At 44.1% G+C, this 19,956-nt stretch overlaps 1 protein-coding gene across 1 annotated transcript in view; it reads right to left on the bottom strand.

Moving 5' to 3' along the window:
* Positions 1 to 19,956, bottom strand: part of mfr (ferlin family C2 domain-containing myoferlin misfire) — a 178,824-nt gene that overhangs the window by 143,427 nt on the left and 15,441 nt on the right. The window contains exons 4-5 of the mRNA XM_084580089.1: positions 19,511 to 19,613; positions 16,517 to 16,890 (exon numbers count right to left, since the gene is read on the bottom strand). Coding sequence (XP_084436215.1) covers positions 16,517 to 16,890; positions 19,511 to 19,613 — 477 coding nt within the window. The remainder of the gene's footprint in view (positions 1 to 16,516; positions 16,891 to 19,510; positions 19,614 to 19,956) is intronic.

Genomic DNA, 19,956 nt, shown 5'->3' on the forward strand with positions numbered 1-19,956 from the left:
CTGTTTTATTCAGTTCGTCTCAATTCATCATTTTCCCAGCCGCATTATATATTTATATGGCTATTTTCTCTCCACCATCGAGCATCTGGGCTTTAACGCGTCGCAGGTTTCAGTAATGGTTTATCGCGTTACCCGCTTTTCTCTTTATTTTCTCCATAGCAATGGATATAGGCAAAGTTGGTGAATAAATAAAGTCAAGATGGCATTATAGTCATTGCGTTCGAGACCATCAATGCTTCGTCTAATGAACATAGTCATCCGTGCCTGTCGTTGTCACCAGCCCCCCCCCCCCCCCCTCTATTTTTCTACCCCCTTTTTCTCACGCTATGTTCCGAAAATGCAAGTTGTTACTGGTCCGTGTCTATTGGCGCGGTCGTAGAATAATGTCAAGACCAGATAGTGAAAGTAGGCATTCGGGCTTCGACGTGCGAGTTTCAATGAGTAAAAAAAAAAATGAAAGAAGGAAAGAGTATTGGTGTTTTGGTTCTTTTCTCAAAAGCGTGAGAGCTTCCCAAAAACAAGCTTGATCTTTCAAGAATAATTTATTGTCCCCAGCTATGACATGCCATTGCATATCACCATCCTGACCGCTTTGACAAACAAAAATCAATTATTTGTGAAGCGCTACAAGCAAATCAACCGGTACCTCTTTCTGGGCTTCCCACTAAGCGGGCTCAGGTCAAAGGCAGCATTATCGGCTAGTCTCAGTCAGATATTGTTTCCTTTCTTAACAGACTATTCCTGGGTACATAGCGAATATAGGCTTGAGAAAGATTATCAGATAACCGACGGTACTGAACACTATTACATGCTGAAATCTGACACCAGAACTTCAAAGAAATTTCATGACATCGAAGATAACTCAACACAAACAACACACTGACAGCTTTCCTTCCCTTGAGAATCCAACGCGACCTTTACAAGAGTGGTAAAATAAGACAAACTGAGTTGAGTTTGCCGCGATTTTTTAAGCTACTGTAGTTCTTGCATGACCTTCCAAATTGAAACGCCGATCCTATTTTGTGTGGCAAGACAATCAGAAAAGGTGACATACGAGCTGTCACGAAAAAAAAAGGAGGCGCACTGAGAAAATGGAGAATTCTTTTTCTTAACTTATGTCATCATGCAGTCTCCATGACATGGCTTCTTGTTAACGCTTCGTTCTTTTCTCCTTAACTTGGCTGCACGTGTTCTGTCGCTTATCTGCAGAATAATGGGACATAATGGTGATTTTCTTTACGAGCGTCACTCATAATTGTAATTTTAATATATGCCTTACTGCACGCCGCGGCATTAGCGCGAAGAAAGCACGATTACTTATTCAGTCACGTCTTCCTACACTTCGTTCAGCAAAAATTGGGCCTTACCTATGACGGCAGATTTGGTGGCGTGGACTCGTCCAGAGGTCGAACTTTCAAATTTATTCATGTGTGTACAAACAATCCCACACTTGTTCGTAATTTGGCTTGCGTGTTTTCTTATTTTCCTTTAGGTACGAGACTTGTATACTAACCTAAACTGTATTTTTCACGTGTGAACGGCTTCGAAAACGCCGGCTACTGAGCTCCCGCTTCCCTGCTGACATGGAACTCACCACGATGCAGTCATCTGCCTCAGAAGCGTTTGCATGTCCTGATCGTACGCCGCATCGTTTTCCGGTTTTCGCACACTTTCTGCTGTGAGTTCTCCCTTGTGGTTTCGTTTTGTTCGTTCCTTTCCTTCTTTATTTACTTTTCCCTCCCTCTTTCGTCGTTTCTAGCCCTCAGTCTTTCTTTCTTTCTTTCTTTCTTTCTTTCTTTCTTTCTTTCTTTCTTTCTTTCTTTCTTTCTTTCTTTCTTTCTTTCTTGCTTTTTTCTTTCTTTCTCTCTTGTTTTTTTTTTCTTTTTTCCTTTCTTTCTTCCTTTTTCTTTTTCTTTCTTTCTTTCCTCCTTGTTGGACGTGTTTTAACAATAATACAGCATTGAACGAAGACGTAGCCAAAAGTTCAGCAGTAAATTGCAGGGGGAAGTGACTGCCACAGCCAACAAAAGTAAAGCTTATATAACACAAGTGTAATGATAAACACAAACTCGATAACATAATACCAATGCCCTTTCAAATTTGTAAGCGAGATCATCCTAAGAGCAGAGCAGGACTAATCTCGAAGAAGCTATTTCAAATTTACTTTGACCTTTGTACAATCATCATCATCATCACCAGCCTGATTATACCCACTGCAGGGCGAAGGCCTCTCCCATATTTCTCCATTAATCCGGTTCTGTGCTAGCTGCATCCACTTGACCCCTGCGAACTTCTTAATCTCATCCGCCCACCTAACTTTCTGCCGCCCCCTGCTACGCTTTCCTTCCCTTGGAATCCAGTTTGTTACCCTAAGCGACCATCGGTCATCCTCTCTTCGCACTACATGTCCTGCCCATGTCCGTTTCTTGTTCTTAATTTCCACTAGAATGTCGGCAACTTCAGTTATTTCTCTGACCCACTCTGCACGCTTCCTATCTCTTAATGTTACCCCTACCATTTTTCGTTCCATAGCCCTCTGGGTTGTCCTCAACGTAAGTAGAACTCTCTTTTTTAGCCTCCACGTTTCAGCCCCATAGGTGAGTACAGGCAAGATGCAACTGTTGTATGCTTTCCTCTTGAGCGATACCGGTAAGCTGCTACTCATAATCTGCGAGTGCTTGCCAAATGCGCTCCATATCCCAATCTTATTCTTCTTGTTATTTCCTTTTCATGGTCAAATCTGCGGTTACTAACTGTCCTAAGTACACATATTCGCCTACTACTTCCAGTATTTCGCTACCTAACGTGTACTGCTGTTCTTTCCCGAGGCTGTTGAACATTACCTTAGTCTTCTGCATATTGATTCTCAAGCCTACCTTTCTACTTTTTCTGTCTAGGTCATCAATCATTATTTGCAGTTCATCCCCCGAGTTGCTTAGCAAGGCAATGTCATCAGCAAATCGCAGATTACTGAGGTATTCTCCATCTACCCTTATCCCTAACTGCTCCCATTCCAAGTCTCTGAATACTTCCTCTAAACAAGCTGTGAATAGTACTGGGGAGATTGTGTCTCCTTGCCTAACACCTTTCTTTATGGGAATTTTGTTACTTTCTTTATGCAGAACTATGGTTGCTGTGCAGCCACTATATATATCTTCCAGAACTTTCACGTACGGCTCGTCTACCCCCTGATTTCGCAATGCCTGCATCACCGCTGAGGTTTCAACTGAGTCAAATGCTTTTTCGTAATCAATGAATGCTATGTATAAGGGCTGGTTATATTCCGAGCATTTTTCTATCACCTGATTGATGGTATGGATATGGTCGATAGTAGAGTACCGTTTCCGAAACCCTGCTTGATCCTTTGCTTGATTGCAGTCTAAGGTTGTCCTGATTCTATTAGCGATTACCTTAGTAGATACCTTATACGTAACAGACAGTACGCTGATTGGTCTGTAATTTTTAAGGTCCTTAGAGTCCCCTTTCTTGTGAATGAGGATAATGTTTGCATTCTTCCATGGTTCCGGCACCGTAGATGACACCAGGCACTGCGTATACAGAGTGGCCAGTTTTTCTAGCACGATATCCCCCCCCGCCTTTCAGCAAATCTGTAGTTATCTGATCCTCTCCAGCTGATTTCCCCCTTTTCATAGTTTCTAGTGCTTTCTTGACCTCGTCCTTCGTCACTGGTGGAACGTCTGACTGTTTTTCCCTACCGCCAATCTCATTACGGTCCTGACTACTTTGGCTACTTTAGAGATCTGTGTAGAACTCCTCGGCTACTTTGACTATCTTGTCCATATTAGTGATGACGTTGCCCGCCTTGTCCCTTATCGCATACATCTGGTTTTTGCCTATGCCCAATTTCTTCTTTACCGCTTTAAGACTTCCCCCGTTCTTTACAGCATGCTCATTTTTCTCCATGTTATACTTCCTTATATCGGCCACCTTGCGCTTATTGATTAGCTTTGATATCTCGGCCAATTCAATCTGGTCTGTTGGATTGGAAGCTTTCATACTCTGGCGTTTCTTAATCAAATCTTTCGTCTCCTTAGACAGCTTACCGGTATCCTCTCTAACTATCCTACCGCCTACTTCTACCGCACACTCAGTAATGATATCTCTGAAATTATTGTTCCTTGCCTCTAGGGTAATGTCGCCATCCTCAGTTAGAGCTGAATACCTATTCTGCAGCGAGATTCTGAACTCTTCTGCCCTCCCCCTCACCGCTAATTCGTTGATGGGTTTCTTTCTTACTAATCTATTGCGTTCCTTCTTCAGATTTAGGCTAATTTGGGACCTCACCATCCTGTGGTCACTGCATCGCACTTTCCCGATTACCTCTACATCCTGCACAATGGCGGGGGTTGAACACATTATGAAGTCGATTTCATTTTTAGTCTCTCCGTTAGGACTTTTCCATGTCCATTTCCGGTTCTTCCGTTTGCTGAAGAAGGTATTCATGATTCGTAAGTTATTGCGCTCTGCAAACTCAACTAGTAACTCCCCCCTACTATTCCTAGAACCAATGCCATAGTCACCTACTGCCTTGTCTCCTGCCTGTTTTTTCCCTACCTTGGCATTAAAGTCGCCCATTAGTACAGTATACTGTGTCTTTACTTTTCGCATTGCCGATTCTACATCTTCATAGAAGCTTTCAACTGCCTGGTCATCATAACTACATGTAGGTGCATAGGCCTGTACAACCTTCAGTTTATACCGCTTATTAAGCCTAATTACGATGCCTGCAACCCTCTCATTAATACTATAGAATTCATCTATATTACCCGCTATATACTTATTGACAAGGAAACCTACTCCTAGTTGTCGCCTCTCTGGTAAACCTCGATAACACAGTACATGCCCATCCTTCAGTACAGTATATGCCTCATTCGGCCTCCTAACCTCACTAAGCCCTATGACATCCCATTTCATGCCCTGTAGTTCCTCTAACAGCACTGCTAAACTAGCTTCACTAGCTAGGGTTCTAGCATTAAACGTTGCTAAGTAGACATATTCGCCTACTACTTCCATTATTTCGCTACCTAATGTAAACTGCTGTTCCTTCCCAAAGCTGTTGAACATTACTTTAGTCTTCTGCATATTGATTTTCAAGCCTACCTTTCTACGTTTCCTGTCTGGGTCATCGATCATTATTTGCAGTTCATCCCCCGAGTTGCTTAGCAAGACAATGTCATCAGCAAATTGCAGATTACTGAGGTATTCTCTACCTACCCTTTGTACAATACATACTGCCAAAACATGCCTTGCTTTCCTTCTTTGTTTTCGTTTTTATTTTGTTTCTCGTTTTCTAAATTTTAACTGTTCTTTCTCGCTGTCCCCGTCTCCTTCCTTATTTTCTCGATTACTTCTTCTCTTTAAATGTTCCTTAGATAGACACATAGATGGATTTATTGAAATGAAAGGCAGAGAGATTGGCCGGAATGATTAAAATCTGGCCTGCAGCTTTGCACTGGGGAAGGGGAGAAGAAAGAGGATCATGATGGATGACGATGTGGGATAAGGCATATGAAAAAATATACAGGCACGGTAGTTTGCTTTACAAGTGTGAGTCGAGTCCGGTGGCGCACAAAACGCGGCAAAAAGCCCGCACTTCCTGGACAACCTTCTCCTTTTCTTGTCAAGCGCCCAGCAGCAATTCATCCGACAGATGCCTCTCGTCCAAACGCTTCAAGGAAACGGCTAGCACATTTCATTTACGCGGATACAGTCGGCATACCAATAATATACGATCCACAGTCTCTGGGACGCCACAAGTTGTACAGGAGAGTCCATCTGTCTTATCAAATGCAAGTACCTACGCGTGAAAGCCACGTTTAAACAAATTTATGTAATAAAGGATGCATGATGGCGCGGAATTTCACGCGGAACATGAAATGTCAATGTTCGATCGAGCCTTCTTAAACGAACCTTTTCTTACTAAGGCGAAAGCCTTTAATGGCTCATACTCATGGCATCCGGCGTCCTGTTCCACTATAACTGTCAATCAAAAGACGTCATTAACCGAAACGCACATCATAATTCTCATTATCTACTGTGTGGAAGATAGGTAAAATCAATAAATACTGTCTCACCGGGAACCGAACCTTCAACCATTGGATCCCCAGCCGAGCGCTTTTACCGAATCTCGGCCTCAGCGGCCGCTTTTCGATGGAGGCGGAAAGCAAGGCGCCCCAGTGCACGGTAAAGAACCCCAGGTGGTCGATGTTTACGCAGTCCTCCACTACGCCGTTTCTCATAGTCTGAGTCGCTTTGGGACGTTAAACCCCACAAACCAAACCAACTGCGCCATGACCGCGTTTATTTTTTTAACCATGGTATTTATTACACTGAAACAATGTTCTACGTACATTGACTATGTACATGTGATTTAGAAAAAAAACATGAAATCAGCACGATCAACACGATGTAGCGCAAGATGCACCGAGATCTGTCTCGAAGGTTCCGGCCACTCGGGTGTCTTTCTACAATGTTCCAGCCCGTGCTGGTAGCTGTTTGCGACGTTATCTAGATTGTTCTGTGTAGCCTTTAAATTGAGCGTTGACGAGTGTGACGAGCATTCTTTGTTCGACGACCGAAGAGCACGTTTGTTACTATCGCCGCCGCCGAGTTGCTTAGTTCTTCTGAGGGCGCAAGTCAGCCCCAATAAAGAGTTATTTCAGTACCATCACGCCTGTGTCTTCTTTGGCGTGTACGGCCTTGTCACCACTACGTTACAATATTCACAATTTCAGTACATTATGCGTGTTTTCCAGAGGCTGTGTAACCTGATTAGAAAAGACATATCTAAAGGCTTGCCATGAATTGGCAAGGCAGTGAGATATGGCTGAGAAAGCGGTGTCAAATCGAGTCTTTTTTTTCAATGTCCGTTGCATAATATTCCAGAACAATATTGTATCTTTACAATCGATGAATCAGTGCTCATTGGTTTCTGGAGAACCACAAAGGTAGCAATTTACTGTAGATATGAAAATGCCTTTTTCCCCTAACCACGTTTTCTCTGTGGTCTCAGTGTGCAACTTCAAAAAGGTCTTCGTGCATAGCGAGAGCTGCATTTTCTGTACTTATTTGAGTACATCATGTCTCGGTAAACCAATATAGACAGAACGGTACATGGGTGGAGGAAAAAGCATAGGAATAAATTTTTATGCAAACGCTTCCGCGATACAGAAAATAGGAACTCTGGGGAGAAACGAACAAGTAGAAATCGAAGAGATAAATTCATCTCGTGCATTACTCCCCATGAGCACGGATGATCAGAAACGTTACAAGACACAATAAGATTTGGTAAAACATGAACTAGATTAACTCGCAAAAATGCGCGTACTATCGGATGGGAAGCGTGAAGGGAAAACATGAAACGCGAAACTACCTCTCGGACATACAGATGGACGACCAATGCCGCCGGCGCTTACAGACCGGAAAAGGTTACCATGTCGCATTGACTCAAAAGATGAATTCCATACAAAAGTAGCAAACACTTTGTGGAAACGCTGGCTATAAAGTATTGCGCAGCGAATTATTTGCAGTACATAATAAATTTTACTGGCTAGAAACAGATTATAGGCTGTCGCCCTGCCAAAAATAGGCCATGAGGGATAAACGTCTCAGCGTAGCGCTGAATAGTCGGCACACTGTCTTTCCAATAAGGCGCACCATTATTATAGGCACTCAAAGGGACTTGGATTGGACTCAAAGGCACTTGGATGGCCTAGATTTCTATTCCACACCAGCATATTCTGCAGGAACCAATCCCCACATTCCAAACCAGATATCGCAACTTTTAGATCGATTGAATCGAGCACCTGACACTGAGCCGAAGTCCTCCGTTAAACGAATAACCTCATCAGTGCTTGTTTTGTCGGCATAGAAAAATGCCAGATCATCTGCATAAGGTAAAACTTTCAATTCGTGACCCATAATACGAAAATCACTAACTGCTCTGCTGTTTATGGCACTTAGGCAAAGCGGCTCCAAGTACAGCGTGAACAAAAGCGGGACAGTGGGCATCCTTTTTAAAAGAGGACTCGATGGCGAGAGGGTATGATAGACAGCCATTTACAATCAATAGTGTGGAAAAGTTTTGTAACAAAGGCGTATTCCAGCAGAAACAATGAAATCAAGAATGGCACGCACTAAGAGAGAAAAAAGGAATCAATGTGACACACTATCAAACGCCTTTGCCAGGTTAATTTGTAGCAGCGCCAACTGCTCGTGAGCGTCATTGCAATATTGCAAAACCGTACGCGCCACATGTAGGTTAGACTGTATTAACTTGCCTCTGAAACCACGTGTTTGATATGGTCCAATCAAAGTAGATTACAATCTGTAGCCAATTTGGGAGGATTTTAGCGAACATCTTATAATCAAAATTTGAAAGCGTGATCGGCATGTAGCCGTCCATAAATCGGAGTTTTTATTTATCATCAGTTTATGGTATTAACACAATATGACTTTGATAAAAGATTGCAGCAGGAACGCACCATCAATACCAGTCTCAAAATTTTGGACTAGAACCGGGGAGAGAGCAGATTTAACCGTCTTGTAAAATTCACCTGACAGACCATCATGACCCGGAGTTTCGGACAGCGGCAAACGCTCAACTGCGTTTTTCACTTCAGTTAACGTTAATGGAGAACTTATCGCGTTGCATTCATCCTCAAAAAGCGGCTTAATCATAGAAATCAGGCGCTCTACATGAACGTCATCAGCATTACTTGTAGTGGTGTAGTGTTTTGCAAACTCGGTTACTGTTGCATCAAAATTAGTGAGCAAGGAAACACTACAACAGAATTCAGAGATCCGTTTGGCAGCCGCATGGCGACGCTCATCAAGCAATGCCTCTCCAGTTGGCTCCTCAGACTACAAAGCATGATTGCTACGGGGCTGCGCACGGGAATGTACATGGGCCGCCCGAAAGCACTCTGCATCAAACTTTTTAAGGTGGAATTTTATAATAGCAATTTCCTCTGTGTATAAGCCAGAAGCCTCACATTCAAGCTCGTGCAAATTACGAAGGCTCTGCAGCAGCCGTTTTTCTTCACCGTTTTTGAAGTAAGACCTGACTGAACCAATCTCTATAGCTATGTCCTGAACTTGTTGCTTGAACAGCTCCCAAGTTGCAAATGATGGTAGAGACAAGGCGAAACAAGTATCCAAAACTGACTTCACGAGCTGTGCAAAATCTTCCTTGTTTAACAGCGAAGCATAAAGCTCCCACAGAGCGCACTGCGGCTGAAACTTCGGGCGGGAGCTTTTCCAATCCGCACAGTGACCGTGCAATGGTCTGAGAAAGAAATCAGCCTGACATCGCATGAAAGGCGCCGTTTAAGAAGTTCTGCGGAGACATAAATGCGATCAAGGCGTGAATGTGAAGCTCCTCTAATATATGTGAATGTAGATGGCAGTCCAGTATCAATAAAACCTGCGTTTTCAGTGTTACATAATAAAATTCCAGTGCTCGTATCGCCATTTTGACTACGCCAAGTACGATCATGTGGGACGCATACGCAGTTGAAGTCATCATTCAATACCAAATACCGATCGCATTCTTGGAGATTCGCAATATCACTGAATAAAGCTGCTCTCTGCACCTCATTATTTGAAGAATATACATTAATACACCTCCACGATTCGGCATTCAGTCTAAAGTCGCAACATATAAGAGGCCTTATTGCATGAACCGGATGCATAAAGGTAGAAAGAGACAGACTCTTTTTAAAGAACAGAAAGTAACCCGCCAAAAGACCTACCGATTGGGACACAGAGACATTGTAATCTGTTAAAAATGCTCGCAAGGCTACATCCGTGTCGAATTCACTTTACTTTCTATTTCAGTCTCCTGGACAGCGATGATGTCTTGTCGACTGGCCGAAAACAGTCGACGCAGCTGTACCTGTTTCTGCCTAGACCGGAGACCACACACGTTGAGGGTTGCAGCAATCAGCTGCTGGGCGCTCGTCATGGTGGCCAAAGTGCCAATATGTCAAGCATCCGCGATGTCTGGCGCCAATCTGGAAGGAGATACCTCACTGGAATTGGTACCCTTTCTACTCGACCTGGAGCGATGAGGAGATTTCTCACCCTTTGACTTCCGGTAACGGGACTTGTGTATTGCAGGAAGATTGTCATCTTCAGCGGAGACAGAACTCGCTGACACGCCATGCTTCGAGGCCACAATTGGACATGACACATCCAAACCGCGCTTGCCGTCGCTACCAGATGGCAGCTAGCTTCCTCGAAGATGGATCCGGCAGCGGAATTAAAATGTGAATTAAGAATGCGCGAGCTGGTGAAAGGTACGTCCTAATTCTCCTTGTCTACCTTGAGAAAGATAGTAGCGATAACAATGAAGCTGTAATTAGTGATAATATCAATGATTATTTTTTCCTATCTTTTCGTCTTTCCCTTCTTGTTTCATTACTCATTTATGTTTTCATTTATTTGCTCCCATATTTTTATTTCTTGTTTTTGCTTGTGTCTTAATCGACTATATTTTATCCTCTATTCTTTCTGTTTCGTCTTTTGTTTTGTAATCGTTTCCGGAACTGCTACCACTAGAGTTTCCTTTCCTCAACTTTTTATTTCTTTTCGAAGATGCCTGCATACGCTGCCAGCTTCCGATCAGAGTCGGTATATGCGAAAAAGGAAAACAAAGAAATTATAAAACATTACGGTTGAGTGAACGTCTCACTTACCATAATGTCATAGTCTTTTCTGTCCCTCTACACACTCCCCAGAAGAAGTCTTCTTTTTTTTCTTTCCTCGCACATTAAAGCGAACAGTCGGCTAGGAAGTACACAACGCAAGGACAACGATGTTATTTTGCCGTTAATAAAATCAGGGCCTGCAGTGAAGCTCCGTGCAGCAAGCTCAAATCACTGCCGTACCTCAAGATTATTAAGTGTCAGCGTTATAGAACATCCTGGTCGCCTTTTGGGTTACGTAAGCCTTGTGATGTGCCGAATTATGAACATGAGTGGCTGCACTGCGTGGCCGTAATAAAAGGGTAGGATTAGTTTCGGACATTTTATGCATTTCTCTTCATTTCTTTTCTTGAGTCTCACATTCACTGTCAGCGTTTATTGCATAATTAATTTCGAGGCTTAGAAATTAATGCGTGAACGAGGGTGGGAAGTGATGCGAAAGACAGTCAAGGCTGTCGGGACTCACTGTCTGAATTTCATTACCTGAAACTTGCGTCCTTTAACGTTGCTTAACTTATGTTAGCTTTTATTGCTCTCTAATAATTGTCTTTTACGGTTCCTGCCTTTACGCCGCACTTAACATTTAATGGCTTCTTGACTCAAGGTATGGATATGTTTCGACATTTTTCAAATTATGCATATTTCACCTTACTTTCCGCGATGCGTTTAAATCGACATTGACGCGAGATGACTTCTTTGATCTGCCACTCGCTTCTGGGTGTAGAAAAAATAAGCAATTTTATATACTACGCCATCTTTTTAAGCTGTAATCCTGCGGTAGAACCGTCTGAGACGTCGTACCCGACAGGGCGATTACAAAACAGTGGCTTCAAAGGTAATAAGTTTGGTTACCTTGCAAATGTCTAGAATGAGGGGAGAAATGGGGCTCGATTTTTGTCAGAGGCAGCTCACGCGAAACGCGCCGATTGGTGAAAAGTCCAGTGGTATCATTGCCACGAGCTTTGAGCGCCACATTGGAGAGATTGGACTCGTAACAGCGGGCTTGTGTGAAAGAAAAAGAGTACTTACGAAATCCACGTTATATACATGTCTCTCTCATATTCTTTACCTCAGTGTACCACGATGTGAATATTCCTGGACAGCTGTGCCTAAAGCCCAAATTACCGAGTCAAGCAGTCGTCTGTTATATGTCTTTCTACATTCGCTTGGCATACGCGTCGCACAGGTGAACACATTTTTCTAGAAAGTTTGTCTCCAGGCAAGGAGCACGAGAATCACAGTCATGCCAATTACCGAAACCGTGCCGTCCAATAAGTGCTATCGTTCGAATATACAATAAAAGGAACACATGCGTGCGGCGTCATGCTCCATATACATGCAGATGGCGCTTTCAGCAAACACCGAGCGAGAAAAGTACGATCCAGAGTTTTACGCGAAGGTTACCTCTGGGTTTCTTTTTCTGTTTTAGTACTTAATTATTGCGAAAACCCCATAGAAACCAACGTATTCTATTGAAATTCATCCAAAAGGTTCACACGCTGGGGCTCAAGTCAGTAGCCCCCTAGAATAGGGACGCCTTCTCATTACAATAGTATTTTTTTTAATTAAAGTAATTCCTCATTCATATATCAAAAATATCTTCTTTTTTGCCTACCTATTGATCTCTCTTTACTAACGAGGCATATAAACAGCGCACACTTATAATAAGGAGACCGGTAATTATTCGTATCCAAATTACCAGCAATCCGCATATTATTATTACAAGCTTATTACAACCGGCAAAGCGCTTGCACGTATTCTGAAGCACGAAAATGCGAAGGCTTGTGGAAAGCGTTCAGAAAAGCAATAAAATATAGCAGTCAGATCCATTTCTGAAATAAAAACGAGACAAAAACGCACGTGGAGACAGGTCTAATAGCTATTTAAAGAGGCCGAGAAAAGGCAACGACGACGCCTTGTGATCCCAGAGGATATCAGGAAAGCGATCTTCAACGCGAACTTTAATCGCGTCTGTCGAAATTCTGGTGGGCTGCAATGAGCGAAAGGCAAAGATAACGTTTGTAATCACTCTCCAAAGGAGAGAAAATCTACCCTGAACAAAGGACAGCAAAAAGAGAATGGAAGTCATCGATCTTCCACACTGTCAGCGCTAAGTGGGAACGATTGTTTCGAAACTGCGAAAAACTTCGGTGATGGATTTAATGACCGCATTCCACCTCCAGTAAGCAAAATTGAGCAGCGCCCGATATCGTTTACGCAACCCTCTCCCTTTTATTGTCCAATAAGAGGAGACAGGCAAACGAGTAAAAAAGAGAAAGTAGTCAATATATAGGGATACACATTTTTATTTCGTGATGCTAAGCAGGCGTACCTTTAATTTTGAAGCGCTATATTTATCCTGTGTTCCATTTTTTGATGTCAGCTGCTTGTACCGCTAAGAATACGCTGCGCTGCACACTAGCCAAGCATTGATAAGTAGAAAGGTTTTACGCGACAGGTTATTGATTTCATTTTCAGCCGTTCTCCGCGGTATCTCCGCGGCTGCGCCTTCACCACAGCCATGATTGGCGAGCCTTTGCGCGCTAAAGAATATTTCCAAATATATTTTCACCGCATAGTTAGGTTCGAAGAAGTTTATTTGCGTTGACGTAAGTAAAAATGGAGGCATTATTATTGGGGTTCAGTTTGACAGTCACGTTAACTGTGTTGGTGATCAGCATGCAGCTGGACTAATGCTGCCGCTTCGGTACCCTATATTCGAGAAAACATTTTAGAACATTTGCAAGCACTACTCTATTGAACAGTTCACATATAATCCCAATACCAATGCATTTTTCATTTAATCAAAGGTCAGTACAATATTGACAAATCCAACATTATATCGTTCTCCTCGGGGTACAACACTAGACAACGGCATGATTTTACAGTAACACCATTACACGCACGAGTTAACACCTTTAAGTACTCCTTTTTCCCCAGAGCCATTACAGACTGGAATAATCTAACTAATGATGCAGTAACGCAAACTTCACTAAAAAGGTTTGAAAACCACCTTTAACTTTTTTATATTGTTGTACCGCTACGTTCCTGTGTTTAGTTTATACTTTTGCAATTGTGTTGTTCATATTTAAGATCGTTGTGTTGTTTCCAGCACTGATGTACTTCCATATTGTGTGCCCACCCTGCAAAGGTCTTATAAAAGATCGCAGTATCAATAAATAAATAAATAAATAAATAAATTATTCATCCTTCCTGCCAGCCATAGCGAGCTTCATCAATAGGCTGTGTTGTCGCAAGCATGGTGCTCTGTAAGCCCTGTAAACAAATCGCCGCTGTATGCTAATCTCAGTTGCCAAGCTATCAGCATGAGAAGTTTTGTAGCGAATTATTTCTGAGCATTGCCACATTAGAATTGTTTCCTTTGCGCATTGGATATCTATAGCAGCTATCAAACATGCGCCTACGTGTCATGCACGATACTTTGTTTTAAATCCTCCGCGTGCACTGTCGTAGGCGCCAAGGAAATAAACAGCAGGAAAGAAATACTAGTTGGGGCATGACAACTCTGTTACGCCTTGGTACACGGTTCCGGAAGTTCCCACTACCTGGAGTTCTTTAACGTGCGCTGACATCGCACAATACAGAGGTGCCTTCCGCTACACCTTCATCGAAGCGCTGTCGTCACAGTCATGATCGTACCCAAGCCTTTGGACTCAGCAGTCAAGAGACCTAACCACTAAGCCACTGCTGTAGGGAACAACATCAGTTTGGTAATAACAATAAGACTTGAACAAATATTAAGCGGAGCCAACGCTCGCGACTCCTGCAGTCAGAAGACGAGTATATGTTATTTCGAAGCTGTTGGTGTGCTGGAAAGCACTGCGTGCCCCGTTAAGCACTTGATACAAACAGCAAAACGATGGTATGCCCTGCAAAAGTAACTCAGTGGTTAGGGCTCTTGACTGCTGAGCCCGAAGTCGTGGGTTCGATCACGGCAGTGACGGGCACGCTTCGATGAAGGTTGAGCGAAAGGCGTGTGTGAAGTGTGCGACACTTTCCTTCTTACTTTCCTCATCCTCACCTTCTTCCCTCCGCACAAATTCATTTCTCAACACCATCAACACTTGTGGCGCCACCTTCAGGCCCATACCTTTGTTACTCCAGCACCTCTTGCATTCCTCCACCAAGGTACGCACCCGCTGTCCTACCGCTTATCTAACACCTTCCGCGCCAATCAAGCTCACATCCTATACTCCTGCCTAGCACACTCGCCCCATGTCTCATGGCACCTTAAGAGTGCATAGCAGTTAGATGCTGATTTGTCCAGCACCGACCCGGATGTCCAACTTCGGTATGTGACCTGGCCAGAGGAACTCGTGACTAGGCACGGCCTCGAAGCCACAACCGGCAGCCCGAACGCCGCCCGCAACGCTGCTATATAAATTTGTTTACTTTTGGCCTTCATTCTGATAGAACGTATCAATAACACCGCATAGATCCCTACGGACAGTTCATGGCTTCATGGCGCGTCTAATGCTGCGCATTAAATAGGCACTCGCTGTGTGCTTTCTTCGCTACTGAACTCAGGCAGACCGAAAGGTAAGTGTTGCGGCGCTAGGATTATCATAAAAACTGCGCAACCGGTAGCTTTGATATACTCTATTGGCTCTTTCTTTATGGTGATATCTTTTCTCGTCTACTGTAGTACATGGGACATTGCAGTACATGAATCACCACTTGCTATTTTCCTGTAAAGGCCTAATGAATTGTAATCGTCATGACGTAAACACTTCTAATACGTCTCAGCCGTCATCCCGTCGATGAAAGTTGAAAATATCAATGCAAAATTTGGTGGTAAAATAATTGCCGCTTGCACGCGAATACCACCGTGATTCATGCATATTAATGCCTAGCATATCGACTGAAAGAAAACACAGAGGAAGGTTTCACGCCTCTCTTTATTAATTAAACTCGGCGTGCCTTCCGTCAGACGGACCGAAACGCGTCGGTATTCTCCCGAAAGTTGGACCAAAAAAGTGCAACGAAGGTCGTCGCAGGCTCCGTAGTCGGGACATGGATTTTAGCCGCACGTATATCTGCATCAGAGCACGCAGTCGCAGAAAAACGTCTTTGTCAGTGAGTTCGACATCAGCCTGACTTCCGAGGAATCGAAAGTTTCTGATTTGGGCTCTGGCTTTATTCAAGCCGACTTCTTTCTTCTTTCTATCGCTGGACATCCACTCTGTGGACTGCGTACGGGAGCCCAGCTGCATGTTCCGAATAAAAGCTCGCTCTAATAGGCGGTGATCAATCGGCATCACGTTTCATAGACAAAGCTGAGGTGCAGATAATAACCAAGTGTGTCGCGCTTACTCACGCTTGCCGCAACCAGACCGCACCTTATTTCTCTCAACACAGACGTGCGAACTGGCTTAAACAGGCAGCGTTTTTTGATCGATATTTCGGGAGGGGCTGCGTTTGATTAGGTGCGACATCGGACAAAACACATGCTGGCTTTAGGTACAAGAGTTCGACCTGCCTCGCGTTCGACCCTCATGAGGTCTTGGAAAAAAAAAGGCATTCAATCTACCTCATCCACCCTATCTTGAAGGGTAATCTAGCTTAGAAGGATGGAATTTACTCCTTGTGACCACACTTACAGAGCAGTTTAGCATTCATTGAATATTGATTTACAGAGCGACCGATCTATTGATTCATTCTTCTATTCAATTAATCATTACTTGAGCAACAAAACTCTAACTGTTCAATTCGATAGTATTGTAGTAAGGGCAGGTGCTAGAGCACTTAGTGCTAGAAGCACAACTCACCGCTTCCTGTCAGGTGTCTTGTTGGAAGTGCTGAAGAGGCTGATGACGGAGCCCTGCTTGCTTCTCGTCCCTTCGTCGTCCGAAAACGCTCCCCCGTCGCCGTACCCTCCCGACGGCGTCTGCTGCGACACAGGAGGCAGAGCAGCCGAGCCCCCCGCGTCGGCTCCTCCACCTCCGGCCGCGGTGCCTCCACTTCCCCCGTGCGCCGCTGCGGCGGCGTACGAGCGCTGCAGGTTTGCAATGTTCTGCTCGATATCCAGCAGCGCCTGCCGGTCGTCGTCGAAGCTACCCAGGTTGGTGGGCAGGCCAGGAGCGTGCCACGCTCCCACCGAGCCGTCGGGAGCCGTGTAGCTAACTTCCATTACGATTTTGGCCTGCTCAGAGGTACAAAGGGGAGTGGGGTTATAAAAAGGAAAGAATTATCAACATGGAAGGTGTGCAAGGAAAAGGCATCTGTTAGCTAAAGCTGCACACGTCAGCCTGCCAATTTACTGTCTACATAGATAAAAAAAACTTACAGGCTATATTGTTGTCGACGAAAAACGTCTAAGAAGTTGATACATTGAAAGAAAGCCGTAGCGCGTCTTAGGATGTCTGATATGTTGTGGCAGTGGTGTCTTGAAGAGCCTGTTAACAGACGCATTTCTAATATAAACACGCAGTCGACTTTCAGGGCCCATTATGGCTTGCAGCAAGCAGTGTGACCAGGGGCCACGTTTTATACATCATCAGTTTTAACTTTTTCATTTCTTTAAGCACGGCGAGAATGTACCACAAAACGAAGGCAGCGAGAGGTTGGTCAGAAAAACTAGAGGGTCTCTCGGTCTTCGACATCATCGCCACCCGTCGCACACACCGACTAACCATTAGCCTAATGATAACGTACCTCAATTGGTAGCTCACGGTTCTAGAGGGTTATATTCCCAACTAACTCATTAACCTCAAAGGCACTAGCGGAATTGGCTGATCCTGCTCGTGTCATCTTCTCTCCTGATGATACGCACCTGTAGCGCTCTCAGTGTCCGGCAATCGTCGCCTGCCGTTTAACACCTACCAAAGTCATGCTCGCAAGTTTTCGCTCAGCGCCAACGCTGATGCCCACGCCGGATTATTTTTTTTATTGGAGAGTCAGTGTAAGGCTATTGTGTCAAAAATAAATCACATTTTATGGGTACGCATCCAGGTACAGGCCTGATATATTTTCTCGAAGGTAGTGTTTACCTAGAAGCATGAGCCTCTGCATGTGTCTGAAAGTTGCATTCACACAGATTGCTAACTTGCGTCCTCATTTATGTCATACGAGGACTTAACGCACTTAAAAATTGCGCAAGGCACTCTTTCCTTCGCCGAACTTAACATCTGGCTGAGTACCTCCAATCGGGAATAGAGCAAGATCATCACTAGCCGCTCTCTTTAGGAGCCCTCTAATCGCTCTTCTTTGTTGCTCAAGGCCGCCCTGCCATACAAAGGGCTTCCAAGTGTCGCCTAAATGTCTGTGCCCTCATCGCCTGTAGTATTGGCAACGGACTTTTACGCCACCACATAAAATAATTTCCGCTCTATGATTCAAAAGTTTAAGGGTAAATGATGCAAATAATGCAAATACGAGTGTGCAATGGTTAAGTTGTATTTTTTTGTTACTTTCTAGTTTATACGCAGATCTGTTATAGCACTAGGTTTCCTATACACATGTTTGTTAGGGTGCTGTCCTCTGCCAAGCAAAAGTACTGTCACTTTGTCACGCTTCACGGACAGCTTTTGCTTGCAGATCTTATGTCTGCTATTTGTATTAAAATGCACGTATAAGCAAATAATAAATTAGATTGTAATCAACCCGTGCACCCATTTTACAGTCCATAGGAGATCCGGAGAAGCCAGCTTTTTTTTCCGGTGCCTTAGGTCTCGGTAAGTTCGGTAAGTTCGGACGGAAGCGTTTGCGACTTCTAATCCAACCCTGTCACGCACGTGTGATTCATATAGGTGCCTTTGTACTAGGGACGTTGTTTAATCCAACAGCACACCACCGCAGTAGGCAAGTTCGCTTCTGTTTTTGAGAAGTTAAGCGCTTAATAGACGATAGACAGACATACGTCCTGAAACCCTCTGTATTTTTCCCGTTTTTCGACATTTTTGTGCACAGTAATATATAGGCGGCAACCTGGGCAGAGACCATACCGCAACAACCGGAACTTGAATAGATTCTGATTTTGTAATACGTCTCGCTAGAAAGATAGCAATAATTGTGATTATATTTATCAGCTGTTCCGAAAAAAATGAGGCAAAATTTATTTCATTGCTACACTAGGCCTCAAAAGTCATGTATAGATAGTTACATATCCCAACTGGTTAGGCGATCTAGGCCGACTGAGAAGAGGGAAAACCTCAGGATAATGCGAAAAAGAATGTCATTGATGCAGAAGCAAAAACAATATTCTCGGCTAGCATAAGGTTCGAGACATCTTGAACCAGCTCCAGATAAGCAAGATATTGGCAATCAATTTTTAACTCCATAACGTTAAAGGCCCCGTTCACCGAAAATACGGCGTCGGCGGACGTCCGCCCACATTTGCGCTGTGAGCGAAAAATCACTAGCATGGCACTGGCAAGCAGTAGCTGTCAGCCGACATGACCGAGCACTAACTGGACGTGAGGTTGCCTGAGGTTACGTTTGGCAAGAGCGCCAACTCGGGCCTTTTCTTGGATACGAGAGGGTGATACCAGAATCAGCCTGCAGGACCGCTGTATTCAAGTTACCCCCCCCCCCCCCCCCCCCTCGCACGAAGGTTCATATGACTAGGTTAGAGCGAACCTTTATGTATGGACTTACGGTATCACGGCATACCCTTAAAGGTGCCACTTAAGTGTCCGTCAAAATTCTGCAGCCATATTGTGCTACCCTGTTTGCTGAAAGCGCGTGAAACCCTTTATTACATACGAGAGGTACGCCTATGGCGGCGAGGCTAAGATAAAAACGTTGCCCAATGTTGTACTTACGTTGGCCACCGGCTTGTTGTTGTCATCGACCACGTCATCCTGTACCGTGGCGTACCCTTCCTCGGCCACTCTTTGCAGCACCATGCCGTACTGGCCCAGAACTCTGGTGACCAGGGCCGCCGCAGAGACAGAAAAAACAGGGGGAGGGGGGGGGGGGTAGAAGAACAGATATAAGAGTCAAGTAAGGAGGAGTATTAGAAACACACAGAGTTTAAAGGGAGTAATGCGCTGAGGAATATTATTAGAACCATGTTTAAACTGTGAACCCGATAATATAGATTTTATGTCCATCCAAGTAATTGAAACACATGGTGTTTTTCTTCCGAACATAAATCACGATCATGGATCGGTTAATGAAAGGTGGGCACCCCAACGATAGATCTTGAATTTACCAACTTTCGTGCATTGCAACTGTTTGTTTAGTCCTTTGGGAAATACAACAAAAC

This window comes from Amblyomma maculatum, chromosome 9 (assembly GCF_055883805.1).
Source record: "Amblyomma maculatum isolate TAMU_Amacu chromosome 9, ASM5588380v1, whole genome shotgun sequence".
Classification (NCBI taxonomy): domain Eukaryota; kingdom Metazoa; phylum Arthropoda; class Arachnida; order Ixodida; family Ixodidae; genus Amblyomma; species Amblyomma maculatum.